Raw genomic sequence first — 24,692 nt, 5'->3', positions numbered from 1 at the left:
GGCTTGCGGCTTAATCGTAATAAGTCCCTAATTTTTCCGCTCTTGGGGTTTGACACGGTCCCCCTTGAAGACTTGCCAGAGCTTGGACTGCGATGGGAACGGACCAGTTTCCGATACCTAGGCATCCATGTGACCTCGACAGAGGAGCAGTTCCTTGCCCGTAATATGGACCGAGTGATTGCGTCTCTCCAGCAGTCCGTGTCCTTTTGGCATGTCCACTGTCTCTATCAATCAATCAATCAAAGCATTTATATAGCGCACTACTCACCCAGAGGGTCTCAAGGCGCTAGGGGAGGGGGGTCCGCTACTGCTCGAACAGCCAGGTCTTGAGTTGCTTCCTGAAGGCGAGGTGGTCCTGGGTCAGGCGGAGGTGGGTCGGGAGGGAGTTCCATGTCTTGGCAGCGAGGTAGGTGAAGGACCGTCCCCCTGTGGTGGCTCTTCGGATGCGGGGGACGGCGGCGAGGGCGTGGTCGGTTGATCGGAGCTGGCGTTTGGGAGCGTAGAAGTTGAGGCGACTGTTGAGGTACCCTGGGCCTTGGTTGTGTAAGGCTTTGTGTGCGTGGGTGAGGAGACGGAAGGTGATTCTCTGGTTGACCGGGAGCCAGTGCAGGTCTCTCAGGTGTCCGGAGATGTGTCTGCGACGGGGGATGTCCAGGATGAGTCGTGCTGAGGCGTTCTGGATCCGCTGGAGTCTCTTCTGGAGTTTGGCGGTGGTTCCGGCGTAGAGGGAGCTGCCGTAGTCCAGGCGGCTGGTGACGAGGCCCTGGGTGACCGTCTTCCTGGTCTCGGTGGGGATCCACCGGAAGATCTTACGTAGCATGCGCAGGATGTTGAAGCACGGCGAGGAGACGGCGTTGACTTGTCTGGTCATGGAGAGGGAGGAGTCCAGGATGAATCCCAGGTTGCGTGCGTGGTCTGTTGGTTTGGGTGTGCTGCCTAGGGCGGGGGGCCACCAGGAGTCGTCCCAGGCGGAGGGTGAGGATCCCAGGATGAGGACTTCCGTCTTGTCCGAGTTCAGTTTCAGGCGGCTGTTCTTCATCCATTCGGCTACCTCTTTCATCCCTTCGTGAAGGTTGGCTCTGGCGGTGGCGGGGTCGTTGGTGAGGGAGAGGATCAGCTGGGTGTCGTCGGCGTAGGAGATGATGTTGAGGTTGTGCTGGCGTGCGATGGCAGCGAGGGGGCTCATGTAGACGTTGAAGAGGGTTGGGCTGCGCGAGGAGCCTTGGGGAACGCCGCAGATGACTTCGGTAGCTTCAGATCTGAACGGGGGGAGGCGGACTGTGTCCTTCCGGCGAGGAAGGAGGTGATCCACTCCAAGGCCTTCTCCTGGATTCCGACGTTGCTGAGTCGCTGCACTAGTGTACGGTGGCAGACAGTGTCGAAGGCCGCGGAGAGGTCTAGGAGGATGAGGGCTGCTGTTTCTCCGTTGTCAAGCAGTGCTCAGATGTCATCGGTGGCTGCGATCAGGGCGGTCTCGGTGCTGTGGTTGGCCCGGAAGCCAGACTGCGAGAGGTCGAGGGATCCGTTCGTCTCGAGGAAGGCGGCCAGCTGCTTGTTGACGGTCTGCTCAATGACTTTTGCAGGGAACGGGAGCAGCGAGATGGGGCGGTAGTTCTTGAGGTCGGTGGGGTCGGCTGATGGCTTCTTGAGTAGAGCGCGGAGATCGGCGTGCTTCCAGCTCTCCGGGAAGGTAGCGGTGTTGAAGGAGGTGTTGATGATGTCCCGCAGGTGGGGTGCAATGACAGCGTCGGCCTTGTTGAAGACGTGGTGAGGGCAGGGGTCGGTCGGAGATCCGGAGTGGATGGAGTTCATCGTGCAGACGGTGTCTTCGGTGCTGATCGGGGTCCAGGCGCGGAGGGTGGTAGTGGGGGGCGGTGGTTCGGTCGTGGCATGCGTCAGTTGAGTGCTGAAGCTGTTGTGTATGTCCGCGATCTTGTTGTGGAAGTAGGAGGCGAGGGAGTTGCAGAGGTCTTGCGAAGGGGTGATGTCGTTGTTTCCGGCGTTGGGGTTGGAGAGCTCTTTAACGATGTTGAAGAGTTCCTTGCTGTTGTGTGCGTTGTTGTTCAGTCGTTCCTTGAAAGCAGTTTTCTTGGTGGCGCGGATGAGCTGGTGGTGTTTTCGGGTGGCGAGCTTGAGGGCAGTCATGTTGTCCGGTGTTGGGTCTCTGCGCCAGGTTCTCTCGAGGGCTCGGCAGTTCTTCTTGGAGCTCTTGAGTTCGTCGGAGAACCATGAGGCTTTCTTGCTGCCGGGTCTGCTAGGCGGGGTCCTCAGGGGGGCGAGGTCGTCTGCGCAGTCGCTGATCCACTGCGTGAGGTTGTTGGCCGCTTGGCTGGGGTTCGTTGCGCTGGTGGGTGGGTTCTTGCTCAGGGAAGCCGCGAGCTGGTCAGCTGTGATCTTGTTCCAGTTTCTGCGTGTGACCTGTTGCTGGTGGTGGTGGATCGTGGTCCTTCTGAAGCTGAAGTGGACGCAGCTGTGGTCCGTCCAGTGGAGTCCGGTGGCGTGGCTGAAGGTGATGTCCTTGTTGGATGAGAAGACGGGGTCGAGTGTGTGTCCGGCGTAGTGGGTGGGGTGGTCACCAGCTGCTTGAGTCCCAGGTTGGCGAGGTTGTCCAGCAGGGTGGTGGTGTTGCGGTCGTTGTTGTTCTCCAGGTGGAAGTTGAGGTCCCCGAGGAGGATGTAGTCAGCGCAGAGGAGGGCGTGCGGGCTGATGAAGTCGGCGATGTCCTCGCTGAATTGTGTGCGTGGTCCCGGGGGTCTGTAGATGAGGGTGCCTCTGAGGGTGGTCTTGGGGTTGATGTGGACCTGGAAGTGCAGGTGCTCGGCGGGTGCGAGGGAGTCTTCGGTGTTGGTCGTGATGCGGATCGTGTTCTTGTGGATGATAGAGATGCCTCCACCGGTCTGGTTGATGCGGTCCCTACGGATGATCTTGTAGCCGTCTGGGATGGCGATGGCGATGTCGGGTGCTGAGGAGGCGTTCAGCCAGGTTTCCGTGAGGAAGGCGACGTCTGGTGAGGTTGTGTCGAGCAGGTTCCAGAGCTCGACGGCGTGTCTGTGGACGGAGCGGGTGTTGAGCAGGATGCATTTCAGGTGGCTGCTGCTGTTGCTCGTCTTGGTCGGTGCAAGAGAAGTGCAGGTCCGAATGCAGGTGAACTTGCAGGAGTGGCAGCAGAAGGGTCCATGAGTGTGTCTCGGGGTGGCTCGGTAGCAGCCCGGGGATCTACCGGCGTTGAGTGCGTAGAGTTCGGTGGCGTCGTAGGTCCGGCGGGTGGGCTGGTTTTTGCGGGGGCCAGGGGTGCTGGCACTGGGCGCGGTCCAGGCGCGGACGGGCGCAGACGGGCTTACCTTTGGCGCACCTTCGGCGCTCAATCGGTGCTCCCGCTGCGCTGCGCGGTCGCTCTGGGGGCGTCATAAGAAGGAGCCGGGAGGGCGGGTCAGCTGGGTGGCGGGAGCGGGGCGGCCAATGGGCCGGAGGGGGGCGGGGTCGACGGAGGACTGTGGCGGGAAGGGGGCCTGGGGCGGCTCGGCGGCAGGGAGCGGCACCCGAGGAAGGGGGAGGGGAGCAGAGGGGGGGGGGAGCAGGGGGCAGAGGTGGCAAGGCTAAGCAGAAGACAGGGCTATACACAGGGAAAGGCGGCACAGGGGGCAAAGGCTAAATAACAATACAGAGGCTAACACGGGGAAATCCACAGAAGGCAATCACGGGGAAACACAGAGGCGGCACAGGGGGCAAAGGCTAAATGCCAATACAGAGGCTAACACGGGGAAGTCCACAGAAGGCAATCACGGGGAAACACAGAGGCGGCCTGGGGCCAGCCACGAGGCAGCAGGGGGGGGCAGGACCAGGAGGCGGCAGCAGAGCAGCGGGCAGGAGCAGCGGAGTGTGGGTGACCTCGCCTGCAACAGGCTCAGCGGTCACTCCTGCAACAGGCTCAGCGGTCTCTAATGGGGCGACTGGCTGTCGCTAAGATGGTGATGCTCCCAAGGACACTGTATGTCCTTCAGAACACGTTGTGCCCTCTTCCACCTAGGATTTTCCGGACCCTCAATACGCTGCTTATATCCCAACTTTGGGCAGGTCGGCGAAGGAGAGTGGCCCTTCGTACTGTCGTGTCCTCCTTTGAAGAGGGGGGATTGGAAGCCCCGCGCTTCGATCTCTACTATTATGCAGCGCAGCTACTTCCAGCTGCCAGATGGTTCGCAGACCCGGATGTATGGGAGACGCGATTGCTGGCAGAGAGGGTAACAGTGCAGGAGCTCCGGGAGGCATAGATGCGCGGGGCGGGAGCGGACGTCGAGCTACCCTATGTGGTGAGACACACAGCGGGCGTATGGCAACGCTTTGTAGCAAGGATCCTACGAACTGCGCCATTTCACAGGGATCCACCGATCTGGATATTGGCCCCCATGGTAGAAATAGACCGCCATATGTCCTTCCACGAATGGAGAGATGGGGGCTGTGAGATCATAGCAGATCTGTACCCCTCGGAGAGCTTCGTGACGTACGAGCAGGTGGAGTCATTTGGCCTTAGTGGCGGGCAATACTTGCATTACCAAGGATTGCGTTCTGCAGTGCGCTCGATCTGGCCACAGTGCCCGGAGATACCCCCGATGACCCATACTTTACATATCCTACTGTACTGCGACAGAGGACGTAGGTTGATTGCCTTGCTGTATCAGCTATGAGATGCGATTCGGCCCCTCCGGTGCCACCGACATGGGCGGCCTGGGAGGTGGACCCAGGAGTGCCTTTGGATCATGGGCAGCGGAAGCGTATAGGGGTCTTGACGCGGCGTGTGTCCTGTAATGTGTGCTTTAAGCTTACCATTTCAACTTCCTTCACCGTACCTACCTCACTCGGAAGGCGTTGTCCCGCTTCCCGGACGATAGGGGGGGATAACTGCCCCAGATGTAGCACGGCGGAAGCGGGATTTTTGCACCTGGCCTGGGAATGACTGCTGGTTGGCAGCTTTTGGACAGGGGTTGTAAGTCACATAACGGCCACCACTGGCCTTCGGATCGAACTAACGCCCCTGCACTGCCTGCTGGCTTTGGTCCCTAAACCACGGAAACGGAAGCTCTCGTATAAATTATTGCAACTGATGTTAGTGCTGGCTAGACGTAGGGTCGCCATCCCGTGGATGGGACAGAGGGCCCCCGATATAGACACATGGCTTAAAGATGTGAGGGAATGGTCGCTAGCAGAGGAAACACACATGCAGCACCCTAGAAGGGATAAAAAACGGCAAGAAGACCTGCTAGCGTGGCGTACCATGTGCATGACAGGATTAGCTTCTGAAGGGAACTCGTCACACAGTCACTCTGAGGGGACCTGTGGCGAATTATTTTCAGCACTAGAGTCGGAGGATGAGGGGGAGGGAAGAGAAGTCCACTGAGGGGTTGCATGAATAGTGTATGATGCTGGGACTGGCCTGGTTTCCTCACAATGTTATTTGTTATCTGCTTGTTATTCTGCTGTACCGCATGGGCTCAAGTGTTTACAGATGTTGTCCTACTTCGTGATGTGCCATAATGAGTCCTTCGAGCTGTAAACACATTTTTTTAACAATGCCTTGGGAGGGAAGTTTTTTATCTTGTTTTTTGTAAAACTGAAAAATAAAGTTTAAAAAAATATATATATATTAGTCACAACGTGGCCAAACTGGAAAAATGGCAGACATTAGTACAGCTTGAAGCCCAGATCATGCACATGGAGTCCCAGGCACTAGAACGAACAGGTGACAGTGCCCTTTCGACAACTAGGAGCATTACGACAATACCAAAGCATTTAACTAGATGAGGCAAAATGAATATGGGAAGCTACGCAAAGAAGGATACATCAATGGGGAAAGAAGTCCGGAAAACTCCTGCAAAGATTATGTCAAAGCGGCATAAAACCAGTCCACATACCCACCATTACATCACAGACAGGAGACGTGATCACTGATCCCACCTGCATAGCGCAGGTCTTTGCTGAATACTATCGGACTTTATACACGAAGAATGAAGCGCTCACTGAGCCCCAAATGGAGGGTTTCTTCAGAGACATCCCACCTAGCGCAGTACCCACAGCCGCACAAGGGGAGCTAGAATTGCCCATCACGCAGGAGGAATTAGGCATGGCCACAGCAGATATGGCATCGAGTAAATCCCCTTGAACTAATGGATTCCCCATTGAATTTTTCACAATGCATGTTACAATACTGGGGTACAAAAGGGGGTGGTGATGGACGGAGCATCCGAACCAATCAAACACTCAAACCCAGTCGAAAGATCTGGGTTTAATCCATCACCGTTCTTTAGCCCACTCTGCCACCCCAGTTCAGACATGGCTATATGCAAATCAGTCTGACCCTGTGCCTCATGGGAACAGTCCAGCCCGAACTGCCAAGCCATGCCTTCCCTGGACCGGAAACAAGCTTCAGAGGACCGGGTTCTGGCATTACAGCCGTCTTCAGCCCGGCTTGCTTGAATCCAGTGGCAAAGTGAGCAAGGGACTCACGTCTGAGCATACCCTGCCACACTTATGGAGGCCAAAAGCGGTACAAAAGAGGGTGGTGATGGACGGAGCATCCGAACCAATCAAACACTCACACCCAGTCAAAAGATCTGGATTTAATCCATCACCGTTCTTTAGCCCACTCTGCCACCCCAGTTCAGACATGGCTATATGCAAATCAGTCGGACCCTGTGTCTCATGGGAACAGTCCAGCCCGAACTGCCAAGCCATGCCATCCCTGGACCGGAAACAAGCTTCCGAGGACCGGTTTCTGGCATTACAGCCGTCTTCAGCCCGGCTTGCTTGAATCCAGTGGCAAAGTGAGCAAGGGACTCACGTCTGAGCATACCCTGCCACACTTATGGCGGCCAAAAGCGGTACAATACTGGGCCCTTGATATCTGACTCCTTTTCATGAAGCCCTTGAGAATAAATGCTTGCCCCCAGGTTGGAGACAAGCAGAGATTGTGGTCCTCCTAAAACATGGACGCCACCAGAATTATGTTCCTTGTAACGACTAATTTCACTTTTAAATATCGAAGCCAAAATTCTTAACAATAGTATTAGCGAATAGGCTAAAACCACACATTTTAGACTTAATTCACCCAGATCAGGTGGGCTTAATGTACCATAGAGCTACCAGGCATAATAAGTCGCATACATAATGCGATCGCAGCGGTGGACAGGCTGGAAAAGCCAGCAGCCCTTGTCTTGTCGATATGGACAAAGCTTTCAACTGTAAGCTGGGCATTTATGTTCACATTATTACGACATCTTAATATGGGCCCCCGATATATTGCATTGAGACTATTATATATGGAGATCACCGCCTCTATTCGCATGGCAGGGGTCTCGTAGGCACAGTTCCCAATAAAACGTGGCATTCGACAGGGGTGCCCTTTATCCCCCCCAACTATTTGCTTTGGCCATAAAGCCTCTAGTGGTATGGGTTAGAAAAGACTCACTCATACAAGGTTTCAAATGGACTCCCGAAATTTCAGATCGCATTGCATTAAATGCGAACAATATCTTTTTCTTTCTAACAGATCCCCTTAGATCAGGCCCCAGAGAACTCCTAAAAATGTGCATATTCGGCGAGACGTCCGGTCTTTATATGAATGCATCTAAATCACTTTTATGGCCTCTCGGAGGATCCATGGGAATCAGCAGATGGCCTTACCGTGGTAACACGTGGCTTCACTTACCTCGGCATACATATATCAGATAATCAAACCTCGTCCTGGCATCATATCATTGAGGACGCAACCGAGAAAGTGAAGATGAACGTGAGAAAATGATCGACTCTCCCCCTATCCCTCTACGGCAGATCAGCCATATTTAAGATGATCTCCCTACCACGCCTATTATATCCTCTCCAATCATATCTATATTTAATTCCAGTCTCATGGTCTGTCAAATAAATGCCATCATGGCACATTTCCTATGGGGGGGCAGCATCGCTGGGGTCGCCCTACCACCTGTATGCAGTCCACATACTGTGGCGGCATTGCCGCAGCTGATACACAATCATATCACGCTGCGGCACACCTTCAGATACATAATGAGTGGTGGCATGGGTTCAGAGAAGACCCAGTTTTTACAGTGCAACAATGGCTTATGGGAGATTCCTCAGTATATTCTCTTATCTATAGTAGGACCGACCCCAAGGACCTCGCCTAGGCGGCAAAAGTAGTAGTCATGACATGGAGACAAGCTCTAAGTTGAATGGGCTGGTGGGGTCGCCTCACTCGCAAAACACCACTATGGCAAAATAGTCTTCTTCAAAATGGTTTGTTGCACTTGCACTCTATTGTGCCTGTTCAACCAGTTGTGGCGTGCTCTAGAGTGTATCCTCCTTCGAGGTACTAGTAAATCAAATGATAAGCGTGACCCTTAATTGAGTGACGTCCCCTAGTCACAGCAGTGTCCCAAATCTTGGGTTGACAAATTCAAAAAAGTTCCAAAGAAATCGGTTCAAATTAGGTGAAGATTCAAATTGCGTTTATTCACATTGTGACGTTCGTAGAATTAATTCACAACAGCATTCAAAATAATCCAGTCTTTGAATTAGTACTTCATTTTACTAAGACGCCGATTGTCCCTGCCGTTGATTGGAGTATTGGGTCTTATAAGACTGCGAAGATTGCGAGGAATATCTCTGTTGGGTGTTGCCTCTATACGAAGAGAATCCTGTGCCACGAGCGCCTTTAAAGGGGACCTTGCGGTAGTTGAGTGATCCCAAGGACTTCGCCGTGTCTGTATCCTTTTTTAGGTCGAGCTGGAGTGCATCCGAAAGGATGCTCCAGTTCGACAACTTTAGTCAGCCGTCTCGGGGGAATTAGGGACAAGAGGGTGTTACGAGCATTTCCTTTTGGATTTGGGTGCGCGAACGCGCACGTCCAGCCCCGCGCCGCGCACATCCCCGGCTCCGATTTCTTGGAGTTGGCACACATGCGCGCGCATCTACACACACAGACAGACACTCGCTCGCTCACACACACCCCCTCCCCCCCCACAGTCATCGGTCTCTTTTAAACACACACACGCATACACACACACGCATACACACAGACTCCAAGACACATACACACATGCACGCTCACACACATACAGAGCCCCCCCCCCCACCGCACGCGCACACACACCTCCGCCCTCGCAGCTCAGCAAAGGCCCCTACTCACCGGTTCGTCTCCAGCTCTCCAGGCGAGGGCTCGTTGCAGGCGGCGGCGGTCTCTTCCTTCGGTGCGGGGCTCTCTCACCTCACGGGAGCCCCGCTAGCGCCAGCCGCCCTTCTCCTCCTGCCCACACGTCCCAGTGCTGGGTAGGCTCCTGCCTGGGCTTCCGGTGTGTCTTGATGTCCCGCCCCCGGCCTGCCTGACTTCCGCCCGGGATTGTGCACGCCAGACAGTGTTGTGCCCCAGTTCCGACTCCCGCCTAACAGGAACCACGGAGTAATCAATAAGGCTGAAGTACTTTTGTTTCCTTGTTACTCTGTCATTAGTGAACCCCACAAGCCTCGGTTCGTTTGATATAGCTATCAGGTGTGGTCATTTTGAGAGTGCGAATACCAACTGTGAATGATTCAGGGGGGCTGATTTCCTTGCTTATTTATGCCCGCTTTTTAAATTTGAAATGTTTGTCCACAAAATGTTTGTTACCGATTGTCCCCCCTGCCTCCATTATTGTTGAGCTCTTTATGAGATTTTTCTTCAGCTCACTTGGTGAGTTTCCCATTACATCCTTGTTTGTCATTTATTTTGTGCTTGGGTGTCTTGGATCTTGTAGAGGCCATACTTCCTGTCTTTGGATTCAGTCCGTATAAGCGCATATTTACGCCCACTGGTTGTTTCCAACGGGAGGCTTGGAGGCTATGAAGCTTAGCTTAAATGTCTTCCCCTTTCCAAAGTGTACCAGCTACGCAATGCAGTAGATACATTGTTAAATCATGCATGTAATCACCCAGACGGTTACACTTACCTCGCTCTTCTGACTCTGTTTCTGAGGCTTCCGTTGCTACCACCCTTCTCTGACAGTCCTGCAGGTAATACTTAAATTCTGCTGTTCCAATACTACTCAAATTTTTTGCCTTCCATCGGCCTGCCTCCGGGTGCACTCGCTAATAGGGTTAATTACTGCCTTTACATGTGCCTTGTCAGCACTCGTCCGTTAGAGGATACCCTCCCCAAAGCCACGTGTAAGCTCTACCACGCACCAAACTCAACCTAGCTTTCCGAGTTCTATTGTCAAAGTAACTGTTCTCAGCCTCAGGGGTACAAAAGAGGTCGCTGGTTTAGCAGTCTGCTGCTGCTTGCAGGCTTTACCTTAAATTTAGCACCTTGTAGTGTTAGAAAATAATTAAATATACCGGTTTCTCAATTTTCTTGTGTGTCCGAAGGTTCTGACGGTACACATCTTGGTGGCGAACTCTGCAGTGGGTTGGGCACGACTGTGTCGGCGCGTTGCATTGTCAGGGGGTGGGTCACTGCCCACGCCTTCCATCAAGTAAACCGTTTGATCAAATGTATTCGGTTAATTTTAGTGGCTAGGATATCTGGTTTTTTTTTGTTTTTTTGCCTAGAATAACCCCTTTAGGTTTTTGGGTTTATGATACATTTTTGGCTGCCCTATTTAGGTTTTCTAATCTTTATTTTTCATAAACCAGGAAAGGGTTAATTGTATGTTTCTCCTCCCATTTTGCTGTAGGTAGTGTTTGTACCTCAGTGAAAGCACACATTTTACAGACATTTCCTTTCCATCTGTCAGCCTTAAGCAACTGGGGATTTACTTGACTACCTGGTTCTTGAGTATTTCAGCAGCCCTTGTTAAACTGGCAGGTCTCTGAGGCAGTGGTTAAATCTTAAACGGTCTGTCCTACTTTTCGTTGGGTCACATCTCTGGAGATATAATGCATACTCTATGTAATCAGATTTTTGGGAAGCTGAACAATGCTATCCATTGGTAGGAAGGAATTGTTTTTCTTGTGTTTTTAGCATGTATGTAAACTTTTTTTAGCCATTTGCTGTTGTATTTTGCCATGGGCATAAATGTCCTCTGGAGTTGAAGTAATATTATGGATAGGTCTTAGTAGTCAAGCACCATTGGACACCTTTTAATTTCTCGGAGATCAGGGGTACTGCACTTCTTTGCTGACATTCTGGTAAGCAGTCTGTTCATTGTTCTGTGCACAAGACTGTGCAGAGATTTATCAATATATAATATTTTTGCTTCGGTTCCTGTAGCTGGGATCTTGCTAATATGTTGCTGATGGCATGCATGGGAGTATGTTTAGGAATTAGCCATCAGCAGGCACGGGTCCTAGTAGCTTCCAAATAATGGCACTTATAAAGTGCATGATCTCATTATCTATATCCTTAATGTTTTTTTAGGTCGAGCTGGAGTGCATCCGATAGGATGCTCCAGTTCGACAACTTTAGTCAGCCGTCTCGGGGGAATTAGGGACAAGAGGGTGTTACGACATGCACGTGTTGCAATTTAGGACTATGCGCCAGATGTAGGTAAATATCAGTTATGATTCTAAAATACCTAATTTTACTGATTCTGTATTTTACAATCAGTAAATGTTATGTAGCAAAAAATTCGGTAAGTATTACCGAATCGGTACGATTCGGGGATTCGGTAATTTCCATTCCTTCCTATGGGCCTGGGAGCCCATAGGAATGAATGTGAAATACCGAATCGGTAAATACTGATTCGGGAAAATAGGGAAAGATTCAAAGGTGGCAGAGTGTCACATTGACACCCTGTTGCACCCCTGAATAGTGCTTGTGTGCACATGCGGCACACATACATGCCCTGAGGGCATGTATGTCTGCCACATGGCACTGTTGAAAATGCACAGATTTGCATTTTCAAAGGTATTCGGTATTTACCACCAACTGATAGTTGGTGGTAAATAACGAATCCTTACATCACATAAGCACTCTTAAAAGTATTTACCGAATCATCCCCTACATCAGAAATGGCGCAATACTGGTCGGTAAGCCTGAAATTTCCCGAATTTCGGGTTTACCGACCGGTAATGGGCCACCTACATCGGGCCCTATATCATGAACACACATCAATAGGGTATTTTGTTTTTTTGTTTTCAGTTCTTTTGTGAATTGGTATTGCAGCGCTTTACTTCATCAAGAAAGGACAGCTAGCGGCACAGGTTTCCTTTGCAACTTTCACAAGGGACATCTGTTGGATTGGTGCCATTGCAGGCTCTTTAAACAGACGACAAAACACCGGCTAGCAGTTAAAATGTTATTGACTTTCAGAGAGAAGTAAACATCAGGCAGCAATTACACTAGCCTATGCCCTTTTCACGGACATATGCAGAGTAAATTAAATTCCATTCCATTAATATACATTAATTAGTTTGAAAGATAAATAGACCATGCTGATGCCCAGTGGCACACTTCCCTCTTGAACTGAAACAAAATGAAAGCATGAGTGCTGGTTAGGGACAGACTCTCGTCGTTCTCTCCTACCGTCTGAAGTGAGTAACTGTCCTGGTCTCCCTGCACCTATGCCAAGACATTGAATGAGAAGCTTGCACGAGTTTGAGTGCAGTGTGAGTAGGGATACTGTGTGAGTGCAGGTTGAGTAATGTGCTTTCAAGAGTGCAGAGTGAGTGAGGACGCTGTGGGAGTGCAGGGTGTGCGTTGTGCCTGTGTGAGTGCAGGGTAAGCGGTGTGCCTGTAAGACTGCTGAGTGAGCAATGAGAGTCCAGTGGGTGTGTGTGTACACTGTATGAGTACAGGATGAAGGGTTTGCATGTGTGAGTGCTGGGTGAGCAGTATGCGTGTGAGTGTGTGTGAGCAAAACAACATGCGTCTGTAACTAAAGTGAGGGGTGACTTGTCTGAATGTAGGGTGAGTAATGTCTGTCTGAGAGCTGGTAGAACGGCAAAACTGAGTCTATGTGCTTCTTTTAAAAAATGGTCATACGCTTTATTGAAAGATATACTGAAAATACTTCTTTTACACCCCCTTATTTCTCAAATTCTCGTAAGGGGAGAACCTGTTTAAGAAAACCTTGGGCTATCACATGTCACTAAAACCATTAGACATAAAGACCAAGGGGGGTGGTTATTGAAATATTAAAGCATAAGGAAAAAGTAAAGCAACTACTTCTAGATTATAAGGCGCAGAAAGATTGACATATTTAAGACCGTGAAAATCATCCACCACGTTCACTAGGGGGTGAGAATGAAAATGACCAGTAAGAGATGAGGAAGCGTAGATTTGACAACACATAGAAAGAAGTACATTTCCCACTGAATGATACAGAATTATATTCTACAAAATTCGTAGAACAGAAAGGTTTGTTACCTGTTAAAAACGTAAAGTCTTATGTCTTGGAGAAACTGATACCTATGTTACCACAGGTTTTACTACAAAGTAGGAAAGCAAAATCAGCAACTTTATAGAGCAGTCGTACTAGAATTTAGAAAGTATTTAAGTCGTTTCTACACAACCCACAATACAGCTATGCTTCTGTGGAACCAGACTCCCTTACAGTCACTACTGCAAGAAAGTGTCTGTAAGAGGTAGGCCTGAAATTGAAGAGAGCTGTAGCTATAGCCAATTCCAGAGCCCTTTTGAACGTTTGAGCGTACGAACAGTGGGAAAACTGGATAAACTGTTACAGTTGCCGGATCAGTATCAGACCAAAGGCCTTAATAGAGCAAGCATTTGCAATGCAATAGGTCTCGCAGTTAAGCGAGTTTAAGCTATGGCATTGTAAAGAACAATGCCTTTTATTTAGGTTTTTAAAAAGAAAACAAAAATAAAAGGCATTGTTATGTGCAATGTCATTGGCATAAACTCTCGTAACTGTGAGACTTATTGCATTGCAAATGCTTGTTATATTTTGCAGGGCATCATCAACATGCTTACCAAAAAGCATCTCTCCATCAAATGGGAGATCCAGGATCTTATTTTAGACCTCCTGACGAAACCAGGTGGCTCTCAACCAGCCCTGGCGACGCAGCACTGCTGACCCTACTAAGGCCCGAAAAGCCGTGGAAGCAATATCCATAGCACAGTCGATAACTTCAGATGAGGATTTCTCTCCCTCCATCAGCACTCTCTTGGCCTCATCCCTTGTGGAGTCTGGTAGTTGTTCCACAAACGGTTCCATGTCGCACCACATCTGGCGGTCGTATCTGCCTAGAATGGCGAGAGCATTTGCCGCTCTAACAAGCAAGCTGGCCATGGAAGAAAACCTCTTCCCCACGTTATCCAGACGCCTACCGTCCTTGTCCGGAGGCGTAGTCAAAGGTGTTGACGAGTTTTTGGACTTGCTTTGGGCGGCCTGTGAGATCACCGAATCAGGCTTCGGCTGTCCAAGAAGGCAAGCCGGACTGCCTTCTGGGGCCTTGTACTTCTTTTCCAGTCTGGGGAGAACCGGAATAACCGTGGCTGGATTTTGCATGATTTTCATACCTTCCGCCCACACATGTTCAATTATGGGAATGGACTTGACAGATCTTCTGTATTGTTCCTTGAAGTCATAGAGGAAACATTCAGACTCTTCTCTCGTAATCGGCAGTCCAAACCTCTTTGACGCTCTCTCCATCAGGTTATGGAACCCCCCTATAACAACTGGAGGGGAGATAGAAGTATCACGACCAGTGGCGTCTGGATCTTGTAGCCCACTGTCACCCTGATCCAAGTCTGGGTCTTGCAATGGATCAGTCAAGGGATCCACCTGTACAGCCTCATCGTCCGAAGAGGTATCCTGCTGGACAGTATTGGCTGGTTCGAGTTCCGGTGTCCGGGAACGGATCATAGGTATCACTGGTGGTGGCGTGAGGGGCACCACTGGCAACGGAGGCAGAGTGATAACTGGCTGTGCTTGTGACAACACCTGAGGTGGAGGTTGCGCAGACTGCATTGGAGGTTCCGAAGGAAACCTGTTTCGATAGTCCTGCAGCATCATCTGAAGATCAGAGATGAGAGAGGCGGGCATGGCCACCATGTCCTGCCCTAAACCAGGCTCGTAATATTCCTCCGTGTCCGTCTCCTGCAACTTTACATTCAAGTCTGAGGGACTATAGGCATCCCCATAATGGCAACTCTCCTCCTCATCCTCCTCCGACTCATCATCCAGAAGCATTGTTGGTGGATGTGACGAAATTCGCCGCGGAGACGTCATTTCCGGTGTAATTTTCATCTTCTGCAGTGGAAAATGCATTTTTTTTGACCCATCGACGGTCTCGTCGACGGTGCCGTCGTCGACGCAGTCGTCGACGGTATTGTCAATGGAATCGTCGACGGTACAGTAGCCTTCGTCGACGCAATCTTGGCTTCGTAGACGAACTCGTCGTCATCACCATCAGCGTCGAAGTTGTCGTCGAAGTTGTCGTCGACGAGGCCGTCAACAGCACCTTACCGGAGCTCATCGTCGTCGACGTGGAAGATGTAATCGTCGACGAACCTGGAACCTTGAATGACGACGAAGTCGTCGACGTGGAGATCGCTACCGACGACGAGCCCGTCGACGGAGCCAAGGAGACAGCGGGAATTTTCACAGAGGCAATCGTCGTCGACGTACCTGGTGTTTTCGTCGTCGGCGAGCGCTGTTTTTTCTCCGGCCCGGTTCCTGGAATGACAGAAGAGTATTTGTCACCGGATTTTTCCTTTTTGGACGGAGGAGAAGTGATAGTAACCTCCTTTTTGTCCTTTGAGGCTGTAGCCAATACAGCAGCCTGTCCCTGCCTCTCCTTTTCACTTCCGTGAGGAGATTGAAGGGGACCAGCCCTCTCAGACCTGTCAGAGATCTTAAGAGGGGGCTCAGCTGCTGAAGAACCAGGGGGAGACCTACCCCTCTTCATGGATCTGTGAGAGGACGCAAAAGATGTTGAATCCTCTTCATCCGATGAGAGCACCTCCTTCATCTTTTGAAGCCAGGTCAAAAGTCGACCCTCTCTGTCACGAAGAGTCTTGGTAGAGAAGGTTCTACAAATTTTGCAATCTGTGGCCTTGTGGTCAGGGTATAAGCAATATATACAGTTTTCATGCTGATCTTCCACAAAAAGTCGTTTTTTCCCCACAAGAGGCACAGGACCTGAATAAGGCCTTATACTCCTTGTCAGACATGTCTTGATTTCAGTAGAAAACTTGAAGAATAACCAGTAAGATTGAGAAAAACTGAGCAGAGCTCAGTGGAGACTCCCTAGCACAACGTGCGGTAGAAAAATCTGAGGCTCTGAGCTCTCTCAGGAAGGTTCTATGGGGTGAGGCTGCTCTGATTGGTCCTCGCAAAAGTTTGGTCTCTTTTACAAAAAGAGGGTGATAGGATACAAAATGAGATGAGGCCTAGGCCTATTTTTCTCTTTTGTTTCTATGGTTGTTATACTACCGAGGCTCCCATTCCGACGACGGGGAATGATACAAAGCATGGGAATCTATGAAAGTTCCAATACTGGGGCAAACCTAGGTAAGAGTAAGAAGTAAACTTTATGCTGGGCCCACGATGATTTCAAGTCCACAACCACAGGAAGTGTGCTGTGGCAATGCAGTCTTTAAACTTTCCCAGTGTGGAGTCCGCCTTCTCTCAGAAGAGTCTAGACATATCATAGGCCATGTCCATCAGCAGTGCTTACACATAGCCAGAAAAACTGTTTAACTACATCCAGGCATGCAAACTGCTCGGCCAAAGCAGTCAATTATGTCCAAGCCATATTATGCTTCATGTAAGACTGTCCTAGCCAGCGAGGCCCTAAGGTCTCACAGAACTGCAGATGAGATCTCACTGTCCAAGTCTAGGAGGCATGCGAGCACTCGCCAAACAGAAAGACTGCATTTATGGACCGCAGTATCAAGCTTGCAGAATAAAATATAAATTTGCCAAAAGCATCAATCTATTTGTGTTCTCTATTCGGGGGCTTGGTCAAAAATGAGCTAGGGTTAATGTTACTGGTCGAAGCCAACACATTAAGACTTTCCGGGGAAGGGTGCCCGATAAGGAAAACCCGATCACTAGATGCAGTCACCTTCGCTACTTGTCAACTAACATATATAAATGAAAAGTGGTGTAATGCAGGAACTAATTAACCTGTGGTTAGTTATCCAATGATTACACAAATTATTCACTGGTGCGATCTGCACAATTTTTGCAAATGTATTTTATAATTTCTGTTCAGCTTATAATCGTTCACTTCTGAGGGAGAATACCTAGGTTCTCAGTGTTGTCAAACATATTAAAAATATTAAACATACACACAACCCAAATAAGCAAAACATGTATAAGGGACAATCAACACACTAAAATGCACATACATAAAACATGTATCGAAAATCAAAAACTTCAACACCAAATGTGCAAACTGAGAAGTTATTTTCTTTGGTCTTCCAGTTGTTTTTATTGAACATGTCTGTGTTCTTTGCTTTATACACAGTCCATGATTGAGATAGTCCGACGTCAAAAAGAAGGGTGAGGGAATCGATTCCAAAAGTGACCAAGCCATGCCTTACCTTAGTAATCATTAGATAACTAACCACATGTGTATTCGTCCCTGCATTACACCACTTTTCATTTACATTTGTTTTAGCATAGGTTATGCGGGGTAATGAGGGCAAACCTGTAGAATTTGTTATTGTCAACTAACAAGCAGATAAGAACATCGTTTCGACCACATGCCAATTAAGTTATCAATAAGGAGGTCACTGAATGGGAGTAAAGACTCCCAAGTCACTGGCTGAGGTTGGAGAAACTGTCAGAACATTTAAATGGAGGGCAAATTCAAATCTAGTACCTCAGCTGCCTCTGAACCACTTCCATGAACGAGGCACGTTCCCTCGATGGCGGCCCATTGGGAAAGGAGATTTACTATGATAGACAAAGTCTCTATGCTATTGGCGTAGAACCTGAAAGTGTCCCCTCTGACCTGCAGGACCTGAAGGGGTTTTGGAGAGGTCAGGGTGCTCAAATACTCGGCGCATGGCCTCTCCATCTCCTGGAAAAGGTGGGAGGCTCGGATTTTGCCCAGGCAACAATTCAGAAGAACTGTATCTCGAACACTCATGCCCCTTCGTCACGTCAGCCGATGGAGAAGGGAAAGTCGGAGTGCGCTTCTACTTCTTGTGTTTCTTATGCCTCTCCCCCCGAATGGCCAGAGGACCGGCAATGGGAAGACGACAACTTGGAGCACAAGGTGTGGGTCCGTAGCAGACATGGCACGATGACAGTCGCCACATGGTTTAAAACCTGTCTTCCTAGAAGACATAGTCAACACACCATGAGGAAGTTTTTCCTCAAAAAAGACTCATCAAAACGTCAAAAAAGGTTGGTCAAAAAATGAGAGAAGGGTAAATCGTTCTCCGGATCAGCACTAACTGACAAAGACAAGAACTTTTACAGTTCCTTTTGAATCAGATTATGGTTATTCCTATTTGAACTACGCTACCCGCTTTGCCCATAATGCAGATTGTTTACACTGCTAAACCACTCTGTCCTAATCCTTGAATGGTAGCCTCCAACGTAAGCAAGAAAACCATTATAGTCAAATTCAGCCTGTACAGCTGGTGATATGTCCTAAATAGGTGTTTCTTACCGTAGGCACAAATATTCCTTTCCTGTGCGGTTATGCCCACTAACTGCTGACTGCATTAAACTAATTTTCAGAAACTTACTTGAATTAGCTTGTCTAGATAATGTCTTCATTCTTTTTTCCGAAAAATGACTCAATCCAATAAACACTGCCCCTCACTGTGGCAGTAAGGTCCCAAGTTTGGATCCAATCTTTACCTAAGTAATGTACACTTCTGCATGCATGTTCTGGTTAAACTAGGGATGGGCGGAACTCACAGTGTTACATGAAAACTCAGCGAGATTCCATGGAGTTCCGCAAAAGGGGGGAACAATACACATTGCGCTGCTTGCGATGATTTTAAGCGCTGGGAGCTCATTCCATGCTGAAAATTCAGCGCAAACGGCATTATATGGCACGGACGTGCCATATAATGTCAAGATGATTTTGCCACAGCTAGAGTAGATTTTCTACTTGAGGGCTAGCTTTCCGACCGCAAAAGGTCGTGACCGCCAGCATTGGCGAAATGTCACAGCATGCCTTCCTAGCGACGAAAATCACATTAGGGAATGACTAATCACGCTCACCACCTCACTATTGGAGATCCTAGCGAGAGAAAAACCACAGCAGTTGGCTAAATTTAGCCAGAACGTAGTGGCCAAAACTCCGCCGGCTGAGAGGAATTTATCGCCCACCCTTAGTTTACACTAACTAGATAGTCTTGTTTGTATTCTATATCAAAACGTAAATAACGGGTGGTAAGTCAAGATACAAACTTGTAATCACCAATTCTGTTGTACTTTGAGATCTGTACCTTGCAGTATACCCATAGCAGTCTATCATCATCTTGTCTATGAATAATCAGATACTCAAACTTTGCACAACTGTCCCTGCAAGATGCTGATAACTTTTTGATCCACTTCAATTTTCCCTCCTTATGAAATCAAGGCTATTTTTCATACCCACACTTTTCCACTCTTATTTTTTCCATAAAATTGGTACATTATAGATTTGTTATACAAGTCTACTGTGTAGTGCTCGAATGCCTGAACTGATCTAGTTCCCTCACACCAAAACTCTCATATAGCTAGTTTGATGCGTTCATAATTCTTGATGAAGAGTAGGTCTCCAGATTGTTTTGCATTTCATCTTGATCCTTACCTACCAACTAGGTATAAATTAATTAATGCTAGTACAGACCTAAAGTTAACATACCTTGCCACTCCTCCCCAAGGCCTAGACACCAATGAGCTGTAACCAGATTTGTAAATAAAGTGTAATGGTGCACTTTACCTGGAATTGAAAATACATTTCAACCATTTCTGTAAAGGATGAGTGGGTCAGAGAGCAGTCACAGGACAGAGCACGCTGTCAGCATTGTGCTCCTTGGCAATAAGGACCAAAATGCGGACACGAATTTTTATAGAGTCTACTTTCATCATATCTTAAGGAGTAAATTAACAAAACAATTTGTTCCCAGCTAAACAAAATGTATGGTATATATGGACTCCATATCCATCGCTCTCCCCATATTAGCAGTGATGCCAATCAAGGGGGCACTGTGCTATTATGTAATTTTTAGAGCAACTTCCACCAAACAAAAAGAACCACCTTTGCCCAGCACTAGTCAGGAAGCTGCTTCTTAAAACGGTTAATCAAAGATAATTTATAGATTCATTATGTGCAGCAGGCAAGGTCACCACCCACAGTGCTTCTTGAGTTCCATCATTCTCATGCATTTTAGAAATGTGGCAATCAAATTTCAAAGGAAAACTGTAGGAAATATGAAAGAACTGCAAATTACCAGTAGAGAAAATAATACTTCACAGTATGTCTGCAACTGTGTTTTAAGTTATGTATGTACTGTATTTATGTATAGGTCTTTGCATGGCACAAAGAAAGCTAAAGCAAAAGCAGCAGTGAACATTAAAGTTGATTATATGTAATTGTGTCAACTATTTCTGTGAGACTGATTCCTGTATGGTTATCTGCATAAAGATATTTCTACAAGGAGAACAATGTTTTCAATAACACTCACCATCTGTTTGGGACTTGCTCAGGAAAATTGTGCTTGCTCTGGCGTGGTCAGATGGGTTTGATTCTTGAGCTAAATCTAAAACAAAAAATAGACGTATTTCAAAATCAGGGAGAAAGATCAAGTTAATGCATGAAATGACCCACTGTGAAAGTTAAATTGCAATAGGTGTTGTAAAATGCAGTCATGATTTCTATTTCTAATCATTTATTTACTTTGAAGTTATGATTTAATTTGTACAATGAGTTGTACCATGGGATACACCCCGATTTTAATGCATTCGGACTGAGGAGGTGAGTTGTCTTAAATCAAGTGTTTCAACACAGGCGAGTGAGCCCAGACACATCGGATTTTCAGGATATCAACAAGAACTACATCTGCATCCACTAAATTTAATATGAAAACAATTTTCCTAGTCGTTATTCTGAAATACATGCATGGTTCCAGCCCTCCAGGACTGGACACTGGACAATCACCAACTATAAATGAAAAAACCTGTACAAAAGAATGTTTGATTAAAGTAATTTTCTAATAAACATTTTTTCTCAGCAGCTAAACACTTTCAATAAAAAGGAAGTGGCTGTGATTACTTAACTCATTTTCACATATAGGATACCTCCACCTGAACATTTTTTCAAAATTCTTGCAATTCATTTGCTACAATCTTTTGTTACATAGGGTCAGGGACTTCACATTGCCTCACTTTTTAACTGAAACATGTCAAACAAGCATGTTATCCCTCTTTTCAAAAATATCATAGCCTGCTGCCGAGGGCTAGAGTGTCTCTTAAAAATATTCTTCCGGAGATGAAGGGCAAAGCCACAGATTAGGGTCTATAAAGAGGGAGTGTCTTTAACAACCATTATAGCGAGAAGTGGTGCGTTATAATACTATTAGACCATATCACCTAACAGCGGTAGAATGTTTATTTTAAAACGGGGAGAAACAGAAGGGTGTGAATGTTAGTTCATAAGTTCTGTACCACCAATTGGAGTTCTAAACCTTTCCGTGTTCTAATTAATAAATCACCCGAAGCTAAAGCTACCGGGAGAATTTTTCTCCATTCCCTCTGCTTTGGTCCTCTCTCACTTTAGACAGAGATGCACTCGCCTGACGCAAAGCATACACCTTTCAAGGTGTAAGATTTTATTTGTATTTATTTATAGAGTTTATTATAGCGCAAAATCGACCCAAAAGTATCAGAGCGCTTTAAGTAGCTGTCAAAGTAGCAGTTACATGAGTTACATATAGGGCAAACACATTACATGGGATAAGCACAAATACAGAGTAACAGTATTAAAGAGGTATACAATAAACGGTTGCAGTTGTACGAATTACATATAGAGCAGATACATTTACATGGAGTAGGCAAGGATACATGGCAACAAGGTATACCAGAGGTATACAATGGACAGACAGTAGGATATGTGGGTGATATAGTTCTGAGGTAGATTACGATAGGGTGTGTCGACTTAGGGAACAGTGTCTGCATAAGTTAGAAGTGTTGATGTAAAAGGAGCAAGAAAGCATATAGGCATAGAATAACATAAGAAAATGATAAAGTAGACCAGTGTTGACGTAAAATAAGCAAAAGAACAAATAGGCATAAAATAACAGTGTAAACTATCAGTCTAGACAAAAGGACATAAGCTACGTGCCGGATGATAGTGTGGGCATCCAATAGCAAGTACTGGCATAGAAGTGTCCACGCTTCCATGTGAAGGTTGTATGGGGGCCAGTGGGCGTGGGCTTGGATTGGGGATTATAGACCAATAGGTGTAAGTTGCCATAGTGGGGTCTGGGGCAACAAATTCACTTGAAGACCCCTGCAGGCTGTATCAGGTTCTCCGTAGTTGGTGAGGAGCTGTGGGAGGCAGAACACCGCGGGTTTCTGCTGGAAATGCTGGAGTTCCAGTGAGCATCAGAAGCATTCAAAATCATGCTGCTTTCCGCAAGGCCATAAAAACTCATCTGTTCACTAAATCATCTGCGACGTTCTGCTGCCCTGTCATCTTTCTTCAGTCTGAGCTTAGCGCTGGGATGCCCCTTGGTGGGGCTGCCATTCGCTCTATAAATTGTTTAACATAACAATATCAGACTATGAGAAAGTGGCAGCAGTGCGCTTCCTGGTCAAAAGATGCTTCTCTGCGGAAAGAAGGGTGCAGTGAGAAATGCTTACAAAAGGTGCACACCGCAGCTCAACACAAGCCAGTAAATTTCTACAATGGTAAGATACCTCTTGAGTAGTCAATGAGGCGGGTTCAGCTCAGGTTAGCTCAGCATGAAGTCTCAAATTCAGGTGTGCAATAGGCCATCAATATGCACATGAGCATTATTATGAAATTTTAGTAAAAGGTAGTTTGCTGCCTTTTGCAAAGCCCTCAAAAGCAATGAAAGCAAAGTGACTTTCGAATGGTAGATGGCCATAACAACCCAAATACTACAACCCTGAACCTATCCAGATTGTGCAGCTTTTTCTGAAGCCAAGGAAACATGAGGTCTTAGATGGAAAACTGGAGGATACTTTCTAGTTAAAATGAAATTACATCATAGACCTACCAATAAAAGGCTCTCAGAGCAACATTTTGATTATGAAAAATGAAACATAGATTCTGTGTAAAGATCCTGAAACTTGCCAAGTTGCTCTGCACTTAAGTCACTGACATAAGATAAATTATACTTATGGGGTATGAGCATTTCCAAGTCGAGCATCAACTTGAATTCAAAGTGAGAATTGGGTTCTCAAATTAGACGATGAAAATGTAATCTAAGTTCCACCTTAGTAAAAGGTGGCCACAGTGAAGAGGTAATATTTGAAGAAGTAGACGTAATCTAAATTAGCCTGGAAAAGTCTTCGGAGAAAACCGAGACCCCAGTGGCAAAAGCAAAGCCATTTACTCTCATACAAACAAAGTCTCTCGAAAGAACAAGATTGCATTATTTAAAGCTCCCAAACCAAGTTGTGTGCCCCTAAATTTTTCAGGGACGAAGCTCTCAAGCTTAGCAATGTATGGAAGAAATTGTGAACCGTCCTTTACTGGTGAGCCATACAACAAGAAACTGAAGAATCTGGGTTATTCATGGTTATATGTGGGGATCACCTGAAGAAAAAAAACTGAACTATAGCAGAAGCAGGCTACGAGAATCATCTCCACATTAAGGGAAATATTTGGTTTCAGAGATCAATGAATTGGGATAGATGGCAAAACTGAATAGAGTAATTTGTCTGGCTTGGGAATTCTCCTCTGCCTCAGACAAGATGGAAACCACAGGTGCAGTTGATTGCCATCAGTAGCAAAAAGAGCAGTCAATTAGATTGCAGAATCATCTACAATATGGGAGGAACAGTGTGCTTACGGTTTCTGTCCGGGTATTGCTTCTCTCTTCCATGTGCGCATGGAACATAGCTAGCTGCTTTCTTGCCACATGGCATATCTTTGAAAGGAAAATTAATTACTTTTATTTCAGATGATGTATCTAGCGCTTAATTTCCTATACTGACAATCTGTGTAGATTGCATTTGTTAGTGTGCATAGTATATGTTGTGCATGGGTTTACATATACCTGTTATGGGAACATCATGCACAATTGCACTCTACACAACACTAAAATGACCAGTATATTCTCTTAGGATACCATCATTACAGTCAGTTGATGACCAATTTGCTACTTCTAGTCGATCAAAATCTGATGTGTACCATATTCATTCCAGTTAAACTGTAATGAAAGACTGGCATAGCATGGGGTTTTGATGCAACATTTCTACAGTAGATGCTTGTTCTACTCATTTTGAAATAATCATCCATTTACAGTTGCACTTGATTTTCAGCTCTATGTTTCAGATATTCATTCTTGGTTTACTGGTGCCAAACCTCTAATGCACAGTATAAACCATTTAATCAGCTAAATATTTTAAATATATAAAAAAGGTAGAGCAGACCTATAATAAATATACTTTAAAAAAGACTGTAGCACACTTCTACTAGCTTGAGGTGGGTTAGGGGAGTGTAGGGTAGTAGCCAATCCTGCTCATCCACCTGCTTTTATTTGCGCACCTCTTGCCACAGAACACAACACAGCAGAAATCAGCATTGCTTGCATAGGCTATTGTGCCTGGTAAGCA

At 47.2% G+C, this 24,692-nt stretch overlaps 1 protein-coding gene across 1 annotated transcript in view; it reads right to left on the bottom strand.

Annotated features, from left to right (window-relative positions):
* Nucleotides 1-24,692, bottom strand: part of CCNYL1 (cyclin Y like 1) — a 367,648-nt gene that overhangs the window by 242,246 nt on the left and 100,710 nt on the right. Inside the window, exon 2 of the mRNA XM_078680323.1 lies at nucleotides 20,573-20,647. Coding sequence (XP_078536449.1) covers nucleotides 20,573-20,647 — 75 coding nt within the window. The remainder of the gene's footprint in view (nucleotides 1-20,572; nucleotides 20,648-24,692) is intronic.

This window comes from Lissotriton helveticus, chromosome 3_1, assembly GCF_964261635.1.
Source record: "Lissotriton helveticus chromosome 3_1, aLisHel1.1, whole genome shotgun sequence".
In the NCBI taxonomy this organism is placed as follows: Eukaryota; Metazoa; Chordata; class Amphibia; order Caudata; family Salamandridae; genus Lissotriton; species Lissotriton helveticus.
Note: the sequence above shows the minus strand (reverse complement) of the source record. Positions and strands in the feature narration are given on the sequence as shown.